The 20,704-nt window shown below is 37.7% G+C and overlaps 1 protein-coding gene across 1 annotated transcript; it reads left to right on the top strand.

Annotated features, from left to right (window-relative positions):
* Positions 1-15,606: 15,606 nt before the first annotated feature.
* Positions 15,607-20,229, top strand: LOC115989307 (F-box/LRR-repeat protein At5g02910-like). Its single transcript, XM_031112980.1, has 4 exons — positions 15,607-15,800; positions 16,738-17,951; positions 18,075-18,269; positions 19,923-20,229. Exons 1-4 carry the CDS (start codon positions 15,785-15,787, stop codon positions 20,145-20,147), a joined length of 1,650 nt encoding a protein of 549 aa, XP_030968840.1. The 5' UTR covers positions 15,607-15,784; the 3' UTR covers positions 20,148-20,229.
* Positions 20,230-20,704: the final 475 nt, after the last annotated feature.

Genomic DNA, 20,704 nt, shown 5'->3' with positions numbered 1-20,704 from the left:
AACTTAATAAACGAAAACCCCATCATAGGGCCATATTTATTTCCTAATAAATGAAAGCCCCATCACAACCAATCAAAAACGATATCTAAAAACTCGAAACTTTTAATTTTCACACACTTTCTCAGCACCCAAATAAAAAACAAACACACACACAGAGATAGAGAGAGCAAAACCTTAGTACAATCATCAAACACTTTCCAAAGAAGAACTTCATAATTGGAGGGCAACTTCAATTCCCAGAATCGAAGACCCTAGAAAGGAAAAAAAAAAAAAAAACTATGAACGCAGATATTAGAAAACAAGGAAAAGCTTAGTGATTTCCATAATCCAAAATAGGAAAACAAATATCAAAAAATTGAGAAAACAAACATTTTCATGGAGAACCCAAAAACCCAGAACAAAAAGGAATCAAAACCAAGATGAAAAGCCAAAACTAAAATAATTTTTTTTTTGTAATTTCTGTAAGTTACAAAAAAGAAAAAGAAAAAGAAAATAAATTTTCATACATAAATGTTATAAAAAAAATAAAAATAAAAATCATACCTAAATCTAAAAAGGGGAAAGAATGTACCAATACCTAAATCACAAGTGCTTAAGAAGCACTTGACCTCAAGTGCTCTTGGTTGCTACATGATTTGTATGAAGTTATAGGATGATGCAGTTGCCCTTTATGATGATTTTGCTACTGTTGCAGCACACTAAAGGCTACTGCATCCCACACAAATGAAACACCAATGTTGATGCATCTACATTAAAAGGACTCCCTTTCTTGAAAGCAAACTTGTCCACAAGTTTGGTTGAATTTTCAATTATAAAATATGTACACCAAATTGAACATTAAGTGTTTTGCCTTGCTAATGATCAATAATGCATATTTTGACACTACAAGGCTTTATTCTTCACTGGTGAATCAACCTTCTTCATCTTAACCATTGGTTTAGGGCTTGCCTTCCCTTTCTTTGATTGTAAGGAGTGTGGATGCAATGGCTTGTACATGCTGTGTGTGTTGCACCTTTTGCCCATGATAGCTTCATACGATTTTTCATATCTATGCAAAAGATGGAACCTATTCATGGCTACCTCATCACAAAGAACATAACCTCTATGCCATCTATCATCATCCACTTCTTGTTTTAGAACCTGCATAACCCTGGTTGCTAATGGAGAGTCATTTGCTTCCTTAACAACAACATTTGCTCATTCTTCCATATACTCACCTTGCACAGATTCTACCATAGTTATTATGCAATCAAGCAATTCTTGTCCTTCCTCACCAATCTATTCTTCAATGTAGCTATTAAAAAAAAACTAGCAAGTCTTGACTTTCTAACTCTTTAACCAGCAAGTCTTGACTTTCTAACTCTTCAACTAGCAAGTCTAGATATTCTATCTCTTTAGCCACCAAGGTTTCACCCTTTGACAAAAAAGGCTGGTTCTTGGCTGGTATCTTGGAAACTTCATTAAATCCAGTAGTATTTGACCCAATCTCAACATTCTTGGTTGGCTACCTCCAATTCTTAATGAAGTTTGATGTAGCACCATTACTTGGGCTAGTTCTTGAATTGAAAAGGGATGATTGTGATATCTTTGTTTGATGAGTCTCAATCAACACTCTATTTGCTGCATTTGAATTTGTCCAGCAATTATGCAAGATGCTATAGTGGCTTTGGATGGGGCTGTATGGAAAAAATTTCTTCCTGAGTTTCTGTTTCAGCTTCTTTAAAGTTTGAATCTTGGTTTTTCCTACCCTCAATCTTGGAATCTTCAACTGCTCCCACCAACATCTTGCCTTGCCTCTCAAATTAGTTTCTACCAATTTCACTTTCTTGGATTCTGGAATATCATAACAAGCAAAGATCTCTTCAACTTGATTAAGCTAATCCACAAACTCCTCATGATCTAAGCTATCATCAAATTCAGGGAATTCAATCTCAAATCTAGATTCCCAATTCTGGTTTGGAATCTTTGGTTGAATCATCACAGGATTGTGGCCATACTTCTCTTGTCTCCACCTAGGAATATGAACAAAAGGTTATTCATAATCCTCCTAGTATAAAGCTAGACTTCCAGCAGTATCATGCTGGTAGTATTGCTGTTGTATCTTCCTATCTCTTCTCATTTGTTTAGTCAAGGCTTGTAGTTGCCTCCTTAATAATTCCACTTTAGCCTCTAAGCCATTTTGAACCCTTCTACACCTTGGTCCATTGGCTACAATATCATCTTCCTTTATTACAAGAACAGCTTGCTTCTTGCCCTTATCCTTTCATATCTTCTCAAAAACCATGGCTTCTTGCTACTACAAACTAATTTCTAGCACATATGAAGGCTTTGGTTTTGGTAAGAGAGGTATTTTAGGCTAGGAAAAGCAATCAAGATTGAATCTTGATAGGTTCTTGGGTAAAAAATGAAGAAACAAATTACAAACGAACATGAATCCTAAGGATCTCAAGGTCTAATACCAAACTGACACAGGGAATGTGATGGGTTGTTTGTATATGGTTTAGAAATAATGAAAGGGCTGAGTTACTTAGAACACATTGATAGGTGGATAAGTACCTCTGTAATAACACTTAGTTTCAAATAGCACACAAAGGCTAACAATTCATTCAATTATCAAAACTAATTTACAAATAGCTTACATTCTCCTTATACTAGTTATTTGGCATTGGCAGCCTCTAGATGGTTGACAAGTGCCTAAATCCTATAGTCTAATGCTTAAGAAATCCTCTAACTAACTAACTAACTAACTAATTAGTTAGAGAGAGAGAGAGAGAGAGAGATGCGCGAACACACATAGAAATCTCGAGATAGAGAGAATGAACTTTCTATTGTTGGAATCCTTATAGTCTACAACTTGATCTTGACTCATGTGAGAGTGAGGGGGTGAGGGAGTTGAATCTGATGAGAGAGAGAGAGAGAGGGAGTTAGTGATTTAGAATTTTTTCCAAACTGATAATTCAAGTGTGAACATCAAAAGTGTTTTTTTATTTGACATGGCGATACAGTTTGGCAGTTGATGTGGCATGAAATATTTATTATTATTATTTTGTTTCACACATCATCTTTTTCCATCAAATGGATAAAGACAGAGATTAAATTGACACGGCATTGAAAAGGTTAAGGACCAAAATGACACAATTTAAAAGTTATGGACCAAATTGAGATATAGTATAAAGGATATGGAATAACTTTATAGTTTAAGATCTTTCTTGCTTCTATATAGCAATTCCAATGTAGATCTTTCATGCTTCCATAGAGTAATTCCAATGTCTCTTTATGGCATATTTTATGATTTTGACTTTACTCTCCTTCAACCTTACGAGAGATTTGATTAAAAAGGTAATTATTTTTTTTGCTTTACTTCCTATTTTTTTGATTTAGTTATTATTTTTGGTTGTCTAATTTGTAAAATGTCTTTTTATTGGAAGTGAATTTTGACAAATCCATTGTTAGATTATATCTTCTTCTTATATCCTTTATGCTTGCAAAATTTATAGAAAATTAAAGATTAATAGCTATGTCATCAATAAATTGTTTAAGTTTTAAGTTTTTGTAGTTTAAAATTATATATAAAATATAAATTTATAGATGATATAATAAATAATATCTGATTGAAACAAAATTTGACATGTGTATTGATAAAGGGAAAAATTGTAGTAATAGTATTCGCCCTTGAAAAGGTATAAAGTAACACCCCAATTAAACCCTTCGGGATCCATTGGAGGCGATGAAATTAAGAAAATCAAGTAGCCCACCTCAGAGTTGACGGGATGACCTTAGGAAAAGGGAATGGGTGGCTGACGACAAGAAAGCTGAAGGGATCAAGTAGAGCTGACAACCCTGACAAAGCTTAGCTTGATCTCCACGTTTGCATATATAAGGAAATACCTTGTGCTTCATGTTTAATACTGATCAAAAGGACTCCTATAAGGAAAGGATTCTGTAATATACGCTTTGTAAGGATTCCTATAAGGAAAAGACTTTTACAGCAAGGAAAAGATGTCAACCCTCTACTACTATAAAAGCCCAAATACCATCATTAACCAAGGTATGCATAATTTACCCGCTCTAACACTCTAGAGTTGTTAGAAATTCTAACTTGACCTTCGGAGGGTATCTACATCGGTGCTATCTGCGAGGTCTTCTCTTTTTTGTGTTGTGCTGGTGTTGTTTCGAGCACGTGAGGACCGTGTAGCTTACTGTTGATTTTTCGGCATCATCAGTTGGCGCTATCTATGGGAAGTGCGCACTTTAGCCTATCGCTTCCCGAACAAAGAGTTGCATGGTACTTACTCGCTCAATGGCAACTACCAACAACGTTCAGGGAGACGAACCGCGACCCATTGCCCTAGAGAGGCAGGTCTAAACCCTCATAGCAGTAATGGAATGTTTCACTAAACAAAATCAAGACCTTGAAGAACAACTACGACAGAAAAACACTGCTATGGGTACCCAAGAGGAAGACCAAAAAGGTACCAGTGCTGAGAGGAGAGACCGAGAGGGGCCGGAAGGTAGTAACGCCCCAAGCAGACTAGAGCGACAAGACATGAGCCGTCCTTCCACTATAGACACAGCTTCCCCTTACATTGTTGCAAAGATGCAGATGATGAAGGAATGAATGAACCTTATGATGAACGTCCTCAAAGGACGAGTGTCCAGTGACCTCGATGATCTGGTCCATCGAATCGACTCGCCTTTCACCACATCCGTCAACTTCTTCCCCCTACCGCAGAAGTTTCGCATGCCCTAGATAGAAAGCTACAACAGAGTGAAGGACCCTCTCGATCACCTAGAAACTTTCAAGACCTTGATACACCTTCAAGTATCATGTGTAGGGCCTTCCCTACAACACTAAAGGGTCCTGCGATAATTTGGTTTAGCCGACTGATGCCTAACTCCATCAGTACTTTCAAGGAGCTAAGCGCCTAGTTCACTTCGCACTTTATTGGGGAGCATAGGTATAAGAAGTCTACTACGTGCTTGATGAGTATCAAGCAGCGAGAGGACAAGACGCTAAAATCCTACATAGCTCGCTTTAACAAGGAAGCGTTCTCGATTGATGAAGCTGACGACAAGATACTTGTAGCAGCCTTCATAAATGGGTTGTGAAAGGGTAAGTTTTTGTTTTCTTTATACAAGAACAACCTGAAAACCATGTCGGATGTACTTTACAGGGCCACCAAGTACATAAATGCCAAAGATGCACTACTGGCTCGAGAGGAAAAGCCAAGGAAGAAAGAGAGGCAGGAAGACATGCGACAAGATAGAGGGTGAAAGATGGCAAGAACCGGAGACGAAAGGGATGATAGGCGCTCTAAACCCCTGCTAGGGAGATTCACAAGCTTCACCCCATTGACTGCCCCAATCGACCAAGTCTTAATGCAAATCAAGGACGAAGGAGCCTTAACCTTCCTTGGAAAGCTGAAGGGAGATCCCAACAAACGGCCTAGAGATAGGTACTGCCGCTTCCACCGTGATCATGGTCATGACACGGCCGACTACTATGAAGCAGCAGATCGAAGCCCTTATCAGGCAAGGGAAGTTACGAAAGTTCTTCCACAAGGAGAGAACAGATCCGCCTCCTCAAGAGCAAGCCCCACGACGGGACAACGAGCGTCCCAAACCACCTTTAGGAGACATAAGGATGATTGTGGGAGGCATGACGACTACCGACTCATCCAAGAAGGCCTAAAAGACTTACCTCAGAATGTTCAGATGATAGGCATTTCCCGAAGATGCCACGGGTCGATAACCCAATTATTGGTTTCTCTGAAGAAGATGCTCGAAGTCTTCACCACCCACATGACGACGCATTCGTCGTTAGCATCTGAGTAGGAGATTATAAAACGTACCGAGTCTTGGTCGACAACAGTAGTTTCGCAGATATTCTCTACTACCCAGCGTTCCAACAGATGCGGATTAACAGAGAACGCCTAGTCCTAACCAACGCTCCACTCGTTAGGTTTGGAGGAACAAAGGTATACCCCCTTGGCGCGGTCACATTGCCTGTAACAATTGGGGACTATCCTCAGCAAATCACTAGGGATGTTACATTCCTTTTTGTCAATTGCTCCTTTGCCTACAATGCCATTATAGGATGACCAACCCTTAACTCATGGAAGGCCATAACTTTAACCTACCACCTGATGATTAAATTCCCCACGGAGAACGGAGTAGGGGAATTACGAGGAGATCAGGTAGTTGCGTGCAAATGTTACATTGCGATGCTAAAGATGGACGACCATCTACAAACCTTGAGTATAGAAGAACAACGGACGGGGGTAGACCTCGTAGAAAGGCTCGAGGAGATACCTCTCGATAGCTCCAGATCGAACAGAACCATAAGGATTGGCACTTTCGCCAACCCAATGATTCGCCAAAAGCTCATAGCCTTCCTCAAGGAGAATCAAGACGTGTTTGCTTAAAGTCATGAAGACATGCCAAGAATCGACCCATCAGTCATAGTACACAAGCTAAATGTGTCATCTTCCTTTCCACCCATCCGGCAGAAGAAGCGAGTATTCGCCTAAGAGAGAGACCGAGCAATAGTAGAAGAAGTCGGTAAGTTAAAGAGGCGGGCTTTATCAGGGAAGTATACTATCCCAACTAGCTAGCGAATGTGGTGATAGTCAGGAAGGCCAATGGGAAATGAAGGATGTGTGTAGACTTCACGAATCTGAACAAAGAATGCTTCAAGGATAGCTACCCCCTTCTTTGAGTCGACGTACTGGTAGACTCTATAGCTTAGCACCAGCTACTGAGCTTCATGGACGCCTTCTCAAGGTACAATTAGATTCAGATGGATGAAGCAAATCAAGAGAAGACTTCATTTGTTACTAGCCAGGGTCTTTTTTGTTACAAAGTAATGTCATTCGGCCTTAAGAACGTGGGTGCAACGTATCAAAGGCTCATGAACAAGATATTTGTGAACCAAATTGGGAGGAATGTTCAAGTCTACATCGACAACATGTTGGTAAAAAGCCGAAGAAAAGAAGACCATTTGAAGGATCTTGAGGAAACATTCGGCACCCTTCCCTCCCACAACATAAAGCTTAATTCGAGTAAGTGTGCATTCGAAGTGACAGCGGGAAAGTTCTTAGGCTTTATGGTGTCTCAAAGAGGTATCAAGGCCAACCCAGACAAGATCAAAGCCATAGTAGAGATGGCCCCCTCGAAGAAAGTGAAAGAAGTGTAGAGTTTAAACAGTAAAGTAGCTGCCTTGAACAGGTTCGTATCAAGAGCGATGGATAAGTGCTAACCTTTCTTTCACATGCTGAAGAAATCTTTTGAGTGGACAGCCGAGTGTCAGCAAGCATTCGAAGAGCTAGAAGCCTACCTTTCTTCCCCACCATTATTAAGTCCTTCATAACTGGGAGAAGAGCTCTTCCTGTATCTGGCTATCTCCCTGGCGGCCGTCAACGCGGCCTTGGTAAGAGAAGAAGACAAGGTTCAAAAGCCCGTGTACTACAACAGCCGGGCATTTCATGGTGTTGAGGAGAGGTACCCACCCATGGAAAAGCTCGCCTTCGCCTTAGTTACAGCAGCCTGAAAACTCAAGCCGTACTTCCAAGCCCTCATGGTAATCGTCCAAACCGACAAACCCTTACGACAGGTAATGAGCAACCCCAAAGCTGCTGGTTGGTTGGTGCTATGGGTGATAGAGTTAAGCAAGTTCGACATTCAGTACCGCCCATGCACCGCCATCAAAGGGTAGGTCGTCACTAACTTCATAACAGAGTTCACCAATGGGGAAGACAAGGGGGCAGATGAATATCCGCAATGGAGTATACATACAGACGAGACGTCCAACACGCAGGCCGGGGGTGTAGGTGTCATACTTCTCTCTCTCGAAGGGGACCTAATCAAATGTATGGTTTGCCTCGACTTACCTACCACTAACAATAAAGCAAAGTATGAAATTTTAGTGGCAGGGCTTGATCTCGCCAAAGTAGTAGGAGCCATAAGAGTTATTCTTTACTGCGACTCTTAGATCATCACTAACCAAGTAAACGGGGATTATGAATGCAGAGGAGAAAGAATGAAGAGATATTTGGATCAAGTAAGGAGAAGGGTAGACGAGCTGAAGGCCAAGAGGAGAGAACGACCAAGCCGACCGCCTTGCCAAAGCAGCTTCAGCCGAACATATGACTACCCTTGATAACATACTCTCTTTTGTTCAGTTTTCTCCACTAATAGATACCATCGATGTGTAGGAGATAGGTTCCAAAAGCAATTGGACCACGCCGTTGATCTCTTACTTGAAAAATGGCGTCTTACCAGACAGAAGGGAGGCTGCACAAAAGCTGAAGGTCTAAGCTGTGCGGTTCATTTTGATGAAGGACGTCCTATACAAGAGAGGCTTCTCCTACCCATACCTAAGGTGTTTGGGTCCCGAGGAAGTGGACTACGTCATGAGAGAAGTCCATGAAGGGATTTGCAGAAATCACTCAGGGTCACGATCGTTGACAATTCAAGCGAGGTACTATTGGCCCACCATGTAAAAAGATGCTCAAACTTATGTCAAAGCCTACGACAAATGCCAAAGATTCAGTAATATCATAATACAACCGTCCGAAGAATTGACCCCTATGACAGTTTTATGGCCGTTCGCTCAGTGGGGTTTAGACATCATTAGGCCGTTCCCAATAGCGGTGCGACAGCTGAAGTTCCTGATAGTAGGCACATACTACTTCACGAAATGGGTGGAAGCTGAAGCCTTGGTCACCATTACGGAGAAAAACGTGAGAAGCTTCATTTGGAAATCCATCATATGTAGGTTTGGGATTCCTAGAGTCTTAGTCTCGGACAATGGGAAACAATTCGACAATGACTCTTTTCAGGATTTTTGCATGCAGTTAGGAATCAGAAATCACTACTCCTTCCCTACCCACCCTCAAGCAAACGGACAGGTTGAAATCACGAACCGAACCTTGCTTAAAATTATCAAGACTTGACTCAAGGGGGCAAAGAGCATATGGCTTGAAGAGTTGCCAAGCATGCTATGGCCTATAGGACAACGACGAGGATGCCCACAGGCGAAACACCATTTTAGCTAACGTACAGAAGTGAAGCAATCATTCTAGCCGAAGTCGGTCTCACAAGCTACATGGTGGACAACCATGATGAAAGAAGAAATGATGAAGCTATGCGTCTATAGCTTGATTTAATTGACGAAGTCAGGGCGACATCAAAACAAAGGCTCGCGCAGTACCAGGACCGCATGGCTAAGCACTACAACTCCCAAGTCCAATACAGAGATTATCAGGTCGAAGATCTCGTTTTGAGAAAGGTAATGGACGCTGCTAGAGACCCAACCCAAGGAAAGCTTAGCCCCAATTGGGAAGTACCCTACCAAATCACGTCATGGTAGAGGAAGGGCACCTACCACCTGGAGACGATGGATGGATGGAAGCTACACCACCCATAGAACACTGAACACCTGCGAAAGTACTACTAGTAAAGAGGATGGCATGAAGAGAGGCACCCCCTTATTTTTAGCATACCTTAGTTAAAATTAGCTACATTCTTCAGTTTTTCTATTTTTAGATTTTGTTACGATAACTCTTTTTAAGCCTAAAGGGTAGGTCTTCTTCTTTCTAAAAACTACTTTTTCTAAGAATGCGTGGTTTATTATAATAAGAGGAGTTTATTCAAATATGGCTAAAGTGTTTATCTACAAAAAATAGTCCACGAAGTAGACGACCCTAAATGCAATCCATAGAGTGGATGACCTCATCCCAGAAGGATGAAATGCTATCTTGTCCCTAAAAGCAGACGAGCTTATTGTCCCTAAAAGCGGACGAGTTTATCAAAGTCCATAAGGTGGAAGACTTCATCCCAGAAGGATGAAATATTATCAAGTCCATAAAGTAGACGAGCTTATTGTCCATAAAGTGGACGAGCTTATTAAAGACCATAAAGTGGACGACTTCATCCTAGACGGATGAAATATTATCAAGACCATAAAGCGGACGAGCATATTGTCCACCAAGTGGATGAGTTCATCATGTCCATAAAGCGGACAAGTTCAATAAAAACCCACAAAAGGGACAAACTAAAGTTCATAAAGGGGACGGGTTCAATGAATGAAATCCATTACTTAATAAAGTGGACAAAATCATTAAAGTTGACGGCTTCATAAAATTGCCATTACTTAAAAATGGTCATTGAAGCTGACGGCCTTAGGAAAAAATCATTACTTAACAGTGGATGAGTTTCCCAAGTCCATAAGTCAGACATCCATGAAAGTTGACTAGGTTATAAAGTAGACGGATCTTTCAATCCTTAAAATGGGAAAGTTCTTTCTAGTAGAACAAATTATGATTATAAATCTACAAAATAGTGTACGGACCTATAACTAAGTAGACAAGTCCATAATTATGCACGAAAGTAGACGGACCTAACCAAGCTGATGGACTCAGTAAAAAGCCAAGAAACGAGGTCAAGTCTACAAAGTAGACATCCTTAGATGATAAGCCTATCGTGTAAGGAAGATGGGTTCGTATTCAACTTGTGAAAATAGCATACAAGCATACAAATGTCAACTAGTAAAAAACTACACGATGTTAAAAGCAAAGAGTATAAGATACCATATATAAAATAAAGTCTTTGCAAATGAAGCCCAAAAAATGCTAGGGCATTTAAACATTGTTTGAAAATTAAATGAAATATAAAGGTTGCAAAGAATAAAGGCTATGGCTGAATAGCAGAAGTGCCATTTGGGGTCTTATTGTCTTTATCTTGAGCAGAAGGGTTCTCCACGTCTAAGAGCTCAATGGATGGGTTGGAAGTGGTGACGGGAGGATTCAGAACAGGTTGAGCAAGGATGATGCCATCATCCTTGGAAGGGAGATCTGGTTCAGTAGAGTCGTCACTCTCATCAACGATGGCGTCACCAGCAGGGGTCGACGAAATGGGGGCATCCATGGTAATCCCAGATAGATCCAAGTTTGGGAAGGAGGACGTGACCTATTTAAGGCAGTCCTCAAACCTAGTACCATAATACTCAGTATAGGAGTCAACGAATGATTGAGACGCCTTGAATTTCGTAATAGCGTTGGCCCTAGCCTTCTCCACCTTCCCGCGCAAGGTCGACAACTCTTCCTGCAATGTCTCCTTCTAATGACCTGCCTCCTTCAACTTCTCTTTAAACTCCTTTAGCTCACTATTTAGAGTATGGAGAGCATCCTTATACTGCTCCTACGCATCCAGTAAATTTTTATTACTCTTCCTAACCTTGGTGACAACCCCTCTTTGGCAACACACCTGTCTTGAAGTGCCTTAACATGCACCAAAGCCTGAAAAGGATATAGTCATTAGTCAATGGATGGAAAGAGACGAGATATAATTAGCTAAGAAAGTAAACCTATCCGAGTGAGGTCAAAAAGAGCCGATGCCCCTAAGTCCTCCGTTCCTAGCTAATCGCAAGGCTCTATGTCCGTCGACTTTATGAAGGACTCCACTCCTTTGATGGCGTAATCATTTTGGGTCAGAAGGCGACAGGGTCCCTCAATGACGGGACCGGAAGAAGTCATCACTCCCTTGCCCACGCCCCGACTCGACTTGGGAGGAGACTTCTTGAGGTGTTCCTCTCCAAGGGTGACTGCTGCCTTCTTGGGAGGACGGTCGTCCTTCCCATCAACCTTCCTTTTGGCCGAGCCCTTAGCAACGGCCTTGGGGGCTGATGAGGAGGCCCCCTCCTTAGCCTTCCTTTCTTCTTCTTTTTTACTGGCAGCAACTACCCTCACTCTTTGTCTAGTCACCTCCGTTTCTACAAAAAGACAACAAACGTACGTTGGAAAAGCATACGGTAAGAATAAAAGTGACGGGGATGGTAGGAAATCTACTTACGAAGACGAGAGTATTCATCCAATTTAAGAGCTTTTGGTGTTGGCACAAGACCCTGCAATAAGCGTGCAAAGTGTCAAGCGTGATGAGATCTCGACACTTCCGCTTGTCCAAAGGAATTTCTGTTACCCAACGAATAAAGTCTTCTTGCTCCTCTGTAATATGAGGGTGAATGCTAGTTGAAAACAAGGAGAACAGACGGTGTTAAAAGCTTGGAATGAACCAACAAAGGAAGAAGAGCAGATGGGATTAACTTGAATCCTTGATAAAAGCCCAAGTGTTGTCAAAGTAACCACAGGGCATCATCTCCCATTCTTCCTAATGACACACCCAATCCGTCCCCTTGACAAAAAAGTATCTACTTTTCCAGTTTCTGTTAGAGTCTAGCATATCAAACACTAGTCTCAAGTCCTTCTCTTTGGCGGCAAAATGATATGTCCCCTTAGAAGAGACGATGTGCTGGGGTCTGTAGCAGTAGAAGAACTCGTCCAACAAAAGCTGACGGTTCCCTCCACTCAAACGACCTTATAAGATCTCAGCACCTATAAAGATCCTCCAGGCATTCAAAGCGATTTGGCTAACGGACAACCCCATAAAATCAGCCAATTGACAGTGCAAAGCAGTCAATGGTAGTCTAAGCCCCGCAACAAATATGGCGTCATACATACCGACGTCTGTAGTCCTCCCTATATAGCATTGTTCGTTTTTTCTAAGAAAACGGATTAGGATATGGTCTGGGATTTGGTAACGGGTACGCAACTCCTTAAAGACCCTGTTACTCATTTTTGGTAGAAACTTATTGACAGCCTAATCCTCAGGAAGGACGAAGGGATGGTTGCCTCTAGGACTTCCTAAAGTTCCCTCACTGGATTCCTTGTCACCTTCATCTCCGTCTCTATCACTATCCCTCTCCTCTTCTCCCTCCTCAACTTCACCCTCCTTACTTACTATTTCTTCCTCACCTTTCCCTCCATAACTTTCAACTTTCTCGTCAGGAGATTGGGCTAACATTTCCCTTTCTAACGACCAGGAAGAACCCTCGGTCTCATGACCTAAACCGAATACCTCGTTGTAGCCCGCTCCTTCGCGGACTGACGACTTCTCACCCGTCGCTTCGCTTGACATCTGACTACTTACAAGAGACGGATTCATTCTAAGAACCTAAGATGACAGCCTTACTAGGGAGTTAATCAATTAGAATAAAAAACATACGTACAAGGAAAAGGAGAAAAGAACTTACAAGTCTATCTTTTGAAGTAATGGTTTCGAAAGCGACAATAGCAGCACAAGTGATGGAGTCAACAAATCGATGGAGTAAAAGTGACAAGCTTTCTCTCCAGAAATCAGCAAGGATAAAATAGGAGAAATAAGGGGAGGAGGCGAGTTATATATAGGGGGAAAGTGCACAGAAGACGAAGCGACGCCTTCGTCTAGAAGCGGAACCAACCAAAATGCGCCACATGCCCGAGCATTTAATGATGGCTGTTCGAGGAGTCACCCATAAATGATTTTTTCTCTCTCCTGGCCAAGAAGAAGATTAGCAATAAAAGTCTAACTCCATAACCCATCAGTTTAAGCTGACGAGGATATGGAGTAGGGGGCTGCTGATAAAGGGAAAAATTGTAGTAATAGTATTCGCACTTGAAAAGGTATAAAGTAACACCCCAATTAAACTCGTCGGGATCCATTGGAGGTGACGACATTAAGAAAATCACGTAGCGCACCTCAGAGTTGATAGGATGACCTTAGGAAAAGGGTATGGATGGCTGACGACGAGAAAGCTGAAGAATCAAGTAGAGCTGACGACCCTGACAAGCTTGATCTCCACATTTGCATATATAAGGAAATACCTTACGCTTCACATTTAGTGCTAATCAAAAGGACTCCTACAAGGAAAGGATTCCACAATATACGCTTTGTAAGGATTCCTATAAAGAAAAGACTTTTACACAGCAAGGAAAAGATGTCAACCCTCTACTACTATAAAAACCCCAATACCCTCATTAATCAAAGTACGCATAATTTACCTACTCTGGCACTCCAGAATTGTGAGAAATTCTAATTTGACCTTCGGAAAGTATTTGGCTAGTACCACACTGTTCTCTCTACGAGGTCTTCTCTTTTTTGTGTTGTGCAGGTGTTGTTTCGAGCATGTGATGACCGTGTAGCTTACTGTTAATTTTTCAGCATCATCATATATTATGAGTGTAAAGAATATGCAATTCAATGTTAGATTTTCAAAATATATAGTAATATTTATTTTATCGAATAAGGTTAGGCTACAACCAAATTTGTAGTTAAATTTTGTCATTTGCAAAATGTTTGTAGTAATTTCGTTTGCTGTTGACTACACATTCAACTTATTATACGTTGAGGATAAAGACTAATGTTTCATAAGAATTTGTTGGTATCTCATTGTCAAGATACGTAGGGGAACAATTAGTCAATTTTTTTAGAACCCACCACGGTCAATTTTGTCTAGTTGGCTTGGAGAGCCAAATATTTAAAATTATTAATTGCGTTTTTGTATTTAAATTTTGCTAAACATAATTGATCTTAATTAGATTTTGTCAATTTTAACTTTTTTAAAATTTTATATTTTGAAACAATTGTAATAATTTTTGTTAGTAAACAAGAATTCACTAGAGAAAAGTTTGAGAGAAACTCTGCAATTTTATTACTAATAATAGTCTGAAAATTGAATTGCCTTTGGAGGTTATAATGCGTTCAAATAGTAAAAACAAAACGTAGGACAACTAGAAACCCTAAGGCGGCTACGAAAGCATATAAAACCCTAATTTGACTAAACAATATAAAAAACACATAAAAAGAAGGAAATAAATAACCTAAACCTAAAATAAAAAAAATTACATAAAAATACTAAAATTAGATATTTAAAAAAATTAGATATTAATTGGTGATGGTGTCCTATCTTATGTGTTAAAATTGTAATTCAAAAAAATCCAAAAAAAAAAAAAAAACTATGAGAAATTTTTTTACTGAAAATAAGCACACTTGCATATATTAAACTCAACAATTTACTCAATTTCAAATTCTAAATTTTAGTTTTATAAAAATCATTTCTGATATAATCTCATTAATAATAGATAAATTCAAATTAAAAAATTATATTAAACTCAAAATAATAAAATAATAAATCTCATCACATGTGCGGATATTTTGTTAGTTCAAAAATACCCTTAAAATCAAGATAATGATAAAACTAGGCTTAAAAAAAAAAAAGAAAAAAGAAAAAAGAAAAAAGAAAAAAAGAAGAAGATAATCAGATAAAAATACATGTCTCAATTGCACTAAAATATTGTCTATAAAATAGGAACACAATCCATTCAAGTATTTGAAATAATCCAACTATCTAAACTCACGTTTTCAAAAAACAAAAATTTATTTTAAACTTTTTATGAAACAAAAAAAATAAAAAAATGCTTCCAAGTTACCGCGTGCTTTGAGGCTCGCATTGTAGAAAATTTCTCTAAAATATATTTGGGATATTGGACCAAACTCACCCTTGATTTATGGACCTCAGAGGTCCATAAATCCAGCGCATTTCGGACTTGCATTTTGCCCGAGCCCAAAACGTAACTTTTTTTAAAAAATTACGTTTTGGACTCAACCAAACACATTTTCTTGTCCACTTTTTTATTTATGCGCGTTTTGGGCTTCAAAAAGTCCAAACAAACGCACACTATATTAGGTTTCTGCTTTTGCTGTTTCCTACTTTCTTTGGGAGTAGAAGTCCTTTCTTTCTTCTGTCAAAAGGATTTAAAAGTCATTTTGGACTAGGATTCCGCGTAGAGACCACGGGTATGATTTTGCAGACATCTATATATAAATATAAATATGACGTCGTAGAATTGGTGTGGTGCAGAAGAGAGTCGAAACAGAGTCTGAGATAGAAGATTACTATTTTTTTTGCTGAATGAGAAGATCAATAGGTAATTCTTTCTTTTTCTTTTGTCGGTTAATATTTTTTGGTCGTTTAATTTACGACATGTTTGTAGCAATTGATACAACCTATTCGATTTATTTTGATGAAAACTATGTTAGGTTTCATAAACAATAATGTTTCATCAACATCTGTCATTGATTTATATTTACACAAAAAAAAAAAAAAAATTATTATTCAAGGTTTAGACGAAAAGAGATCAATTTTTATTATTACTAGTATTTGAGATTAAAGAAGTTTAATTTTTTATGAACTTTAACATGTAGCAGGTACAGGTAGGGGAGCGAATAGCCTTGCTTGTTTCATATTATTCATTCGTAAACAATTTCTGAATTTGAGACATTTTTGTATATTTAAATTCAAAATTTCTAATTCAGATTTTTATTTTATTTTATTTTATTTAAGTTTTACTAAAATCTAAAATCTCATTTAAAATTTATAATATGGTTTATCCACAGAATCTTTTTTTGACATAATCGATCTTAAATAGCATTTTGTAATTTTTTTTAGCTTTTTTATTGAATCAATAATAATAAATATAAGCATTGGGAAAAAAAAAAATCTAGTCTTTTTATATAATTAAGAATTTTTATATTACATGTTTGAATATCATTGTGTTTATTTTCATTGTTATCTTCTTTTTGTATTATTTCATTATCTTTTAATGAATATCTTGTTCATTTGTGGGATTTTTGCATTAAAATTTTGGATTTTTTTTATAATACTGCTTGAAACAAATTTATCAAAAAATTCTACTTCAGTTCACTAACCTTTAAGTTACTAAATTTTATACCTATAGTGATATATGACATGTGTTTGATTTCTGAGGCGTTTGTTTTAGATAAACTATAAACATTTTGATTACATTTGTACCATCGGGCTTCTTTTTAATTATATTTGCTTTTTGAAAATCCTTGTAAAAGCAGAAGGTAGAAAATTGCTGAGCATAGAGAGACACATGATGGACGAAAAGATTGATGTCGTGGATCGAACATCCGATTTGCCTGAATTTATCTTGCATCACATCTTGTCCTTCCTACCCCGAAAAGAGGCAACTAAGATTTGTCTCTTGTCCAAGAAATGGAATTGTGTATGGTCTTCATTTCCGATTTTGGATTTTGATCAAGCTCTTGGTAAGGGCAATATCATGCCCGATACGAGTCTAGATAATAAAAAAAGAGTTGAAAAGTTCATGAATAATGTGGATACATCTTTAAGTAGATTTCACGATCATAATTTGAAGATGCAGAAATTTGAACTTCACATGACACTTGTTGACTTCAAGTTGGCTTCATTGGTTGATAAATGGATAGAGTTGGCCTTCGAACATGATGCCCGGGAGATAGGTTTTCAAGTGAGAACTGAAGTGAATTCATGGTATACTTTTCCTAGAACAATATTTGTTGCAAAATCAACAAATGGTTGTAAGTTAGAGCAACCATGTACTTGGAGTGCTGTGAAATTTTATTCCCTACAGAAGTTGGTGCTTGGGTATCTTTGTGTGAGCGAAGAGATTATCCAAGATATCATTCGTTGTTGCCCTTTTATCACAGATTTTCTTATTGTAGGATGTCACGGATTGAAAAATTTGGAGATCTCCAAACTTTCTAAACTTTGCAAGGTTGAGGTGACTCCTCTCGAACAAGAAGTTGAGAACATCAAAGTTGAAGCAGCAAATCTTCAACATTTCAGCTTTAATTATTCACGCGAACGCCAATGTCTATTGGACATCACTGCATGCCAAAATTTGAAAGAATTATACTTGACAGATTTGAGAATTACAGACCAAAATCTTCACTTCAATATTTCTAGATTCCCCCACCTTGAAACTTTGGAGGTTAGTGGCTGCATCATGTTGGAAAGGGTCAAGATTTCTGCACAAAGGCTTAGAATGTTAACATTTGAAACATGCGAAAAGCTGTTGGAGCTTGAAATTGATAGTCCAAATCTGTCATCATTCAAATACTTCAGTCTAGAGAATGTATTTCCTATGATTTTTCCAAAGAATGCTCCATGTCCTTTTGAGCTTACTTTTGTATTATATAATATTGTTGACACTCTTTGGTTCCTTAAGTTGAGGGAATTTCTAGCAATGTCAAATCAAAGAAAAGTTTTGAAGCTAATAGTCATTTGTGAAGAGGTATGTCCACTAATGCAAATATATCTATTTTTTCACCTATTTTCTTTCTTTAACGTCTTTTCATATTTTTCATTTTCACCTTTTGTATTCTGAAACATTTTTTTACTTTTCATTGAATTATAGGTTACATTTAATCTTGAAGATTTGAGAGGAATTACACTTCCTCCGTCATTCGAACTTGAACTTATGATGCTAGAGGTACGGATGTCGGCACTGTCAATAGATTGTGGAAGTCTTATAGATGGCTTGCTTTGGAGTTGTCGTCCAAAACAATTGTCATTGCCAACAGGTTTGGAGTCCGGGAAGAAGTGCATAAAGGTATGATTTTTCTTCTACTAGAAGATTTTAGGGTGCCTCTAATTAATTATATCATCTGTTGCATGTTAGGTGATGAACTTTATACAATGATACAGATAATTAAAATATGTGGGAAATGTGGTTTCTGATTTTGAGAAACCTATCCTTTCTAATGTCGAACAATTAGGATTCATAAAATCATTTGCATTTCAGTAAAGTAATAAAGTAGTGTGTTTGTCTGGTTGCATTTTGTGAATGATTTTAATAGCCCTCCATGTCCAGTTTATTGTGCCCAAGGACAAAGTAAAAATGGGCCTAACCGGGTCGATCCAGCCCATTGATGACCCGTAACTAGTGTTAGTTTCCGTCAACTATAAAAAAAGGTTGGTGAAGTTAGTACTTGATAAAATATTTTCATGATTTCTATCCCCCAAGAACCTTTGAAAATTTCAAGTCAAATATGGTCGGTGTTTTTTTAGCAGAAGGCAATTATGATGTAGATTAGCAGTGGTTTTTTTTTTTTTTTTGAGAAAAAGATTTGCAGTGGTTTGGTTGTGCACAAATAGGATGAAAAATGTAAATATTATTATTAATTTGTTAAATTATTTGTACTTTTTACTTATTTGCCACAACCTGACAAGCTAAAAAGCGTGGGGATTTGAGACTTAAACCTCTCAAATAGGTCTGTCCCAAAATAAAATATCCCTGCAAGAGGCAGTAGCTTTGAGACACATGGTGTGTACATTTACATTATCTGTTTTCAAATTTAAAGATTTGTTTAAACATGCTTAAAAGATTAGGGATAATTAGAGAGTATTTATAGTACGATAAATTTGTCCAGCTGGAATAAAATTTTGCCTTAAAAAACTTTAGTAGATAGGAAATTTTCTTAGAAGGTACTAAGTATTAAAGATTTATATGGAAGTATACAAATAAATGTATAATGATCTGTGAATGATACTCTCATTATATTCCTATATTATTTTACTTTATTTTTATTTTAAGACCATGATATTCTAGAATTCTAGCACTCAAGCCTCATGTGATTCCTATGCTGAAGTTTTGACAAACTTTTGATCTTCTATTAATACACAGTATCATAAGTAGATAGGGAGTTTTATCCATTTTTAAAAAACTATCAGGTAGTCTGAAATAACTAAAAGTTAAACAATTCAAAATTTTATCAATGATTTTGAAATACGCACAGCTTTTACCCTGCATAATTCCTTTTTTTTAAATGAATAATTTGATGAATGAGCATTTTAATTCCATATGAAGAAACCAAACAATTGTGCAATCAGTTGCCACAAGAAGCATACAAGTTGCAAGTAGTTAACACTTGCCTCTCTGAAGACAATGAAGTAGATGCCCAATTTGCATTACAGAACTCTGCTTTGGATGGTTTTTTAATGTTCTTGCAAAAACATTTTTTAATGTTCTTGGTTTGGAGGAGACATGTCACATATGCGACTTTATCTAGAGATGTTAAATGGGCTTAGAGCCAGAAGTGGGTTATTGGCCCCCTTTTAGTGTTATTTGAGTCATGTCATATGTGGTGCTTTATACAAATATTTTGATTAAGCAATGAGGTTGATTAAGAAAATGTCAACTTTGTCTTAATATAATTACACTTGCTGGAACTAATTAGTTGTCTCTAATTTACTTGAACTCTAGGTGCTGTGTGAAGATATATTGGATAAAGAAGATAGGGACTTTTCTTGTTGTTGGCGACATCATTTTAAAGGTGCAAAGATCAAGAGTATTGCTGGGATTGAAGGTGAAAAGCTTCTTGATTGCAAAACTTTGTTAGATACGTTGCCTACTCTTGTAAAGGGTCAAGAGATTCAATTTAGATTGGATTGGAACACCATTTGCATGGAAGGGTGCATTAGAATATGAAGTAATATAGTTTTGTGAAATAAATTAATGCTTGTCAAATTTGTATTATCCGTTTGATCAACACCTATGATTAAACATTGTATCTTCCTTATTTTTGAAAATTTATTTGTTTGAAATTTTTTATTTATTTATTTTATTTTGTTATAGGGATAAAGCTTAGATTCAAATTTTTTGTGTTGCTCCTAGTTTCTTTAATTAAATTCAATCATTTGATAGGTAAATAGTTTATTTATTTTTTATTTTTTTATTTTTTTTATATAAGATATATAGAAATTCTACTATAACTTAGTACCCGTTTGTTTCAACTTTTGAAGCCCAAAAGTTGCGTTTTCAAAAAAGTCAGCCCAAAAATAGTGTTTGGTTAGTATAAAATGCAACTTTTTGGAAAAACTTGCATTTTATATTTGTGAAGAGAACGCACGTTTGATAATTGGAGCTCTGATGGTCCATTTTGTTAAAAGTTCGTGGGCGTTTGAAATATCTGTTAGGGGTGAGTTGGCAATTACCAAATTGCCTTTCAATAAAGGATGGTATTGTCTTCAGAGTCTCACGCATAG

Source organism: Quercus lobata, chromosome 5, assembly GCF_001633185.2.
Source record: "Quercus lobata isolate SW786 chromosome 5, ValleyOak3.0 Primary Assembly, whole genome shotgun sequence".
NCBI classification, from domain to species: Eukaryota; Viridiplantae; Streptophyta; class Magnoliopsida; order Fagales; family Fagaceae; genus Quercus; species Quercus lobata.
This window is presented reverse-complemented; position numbering and strand designations above follow the sequence as displayed.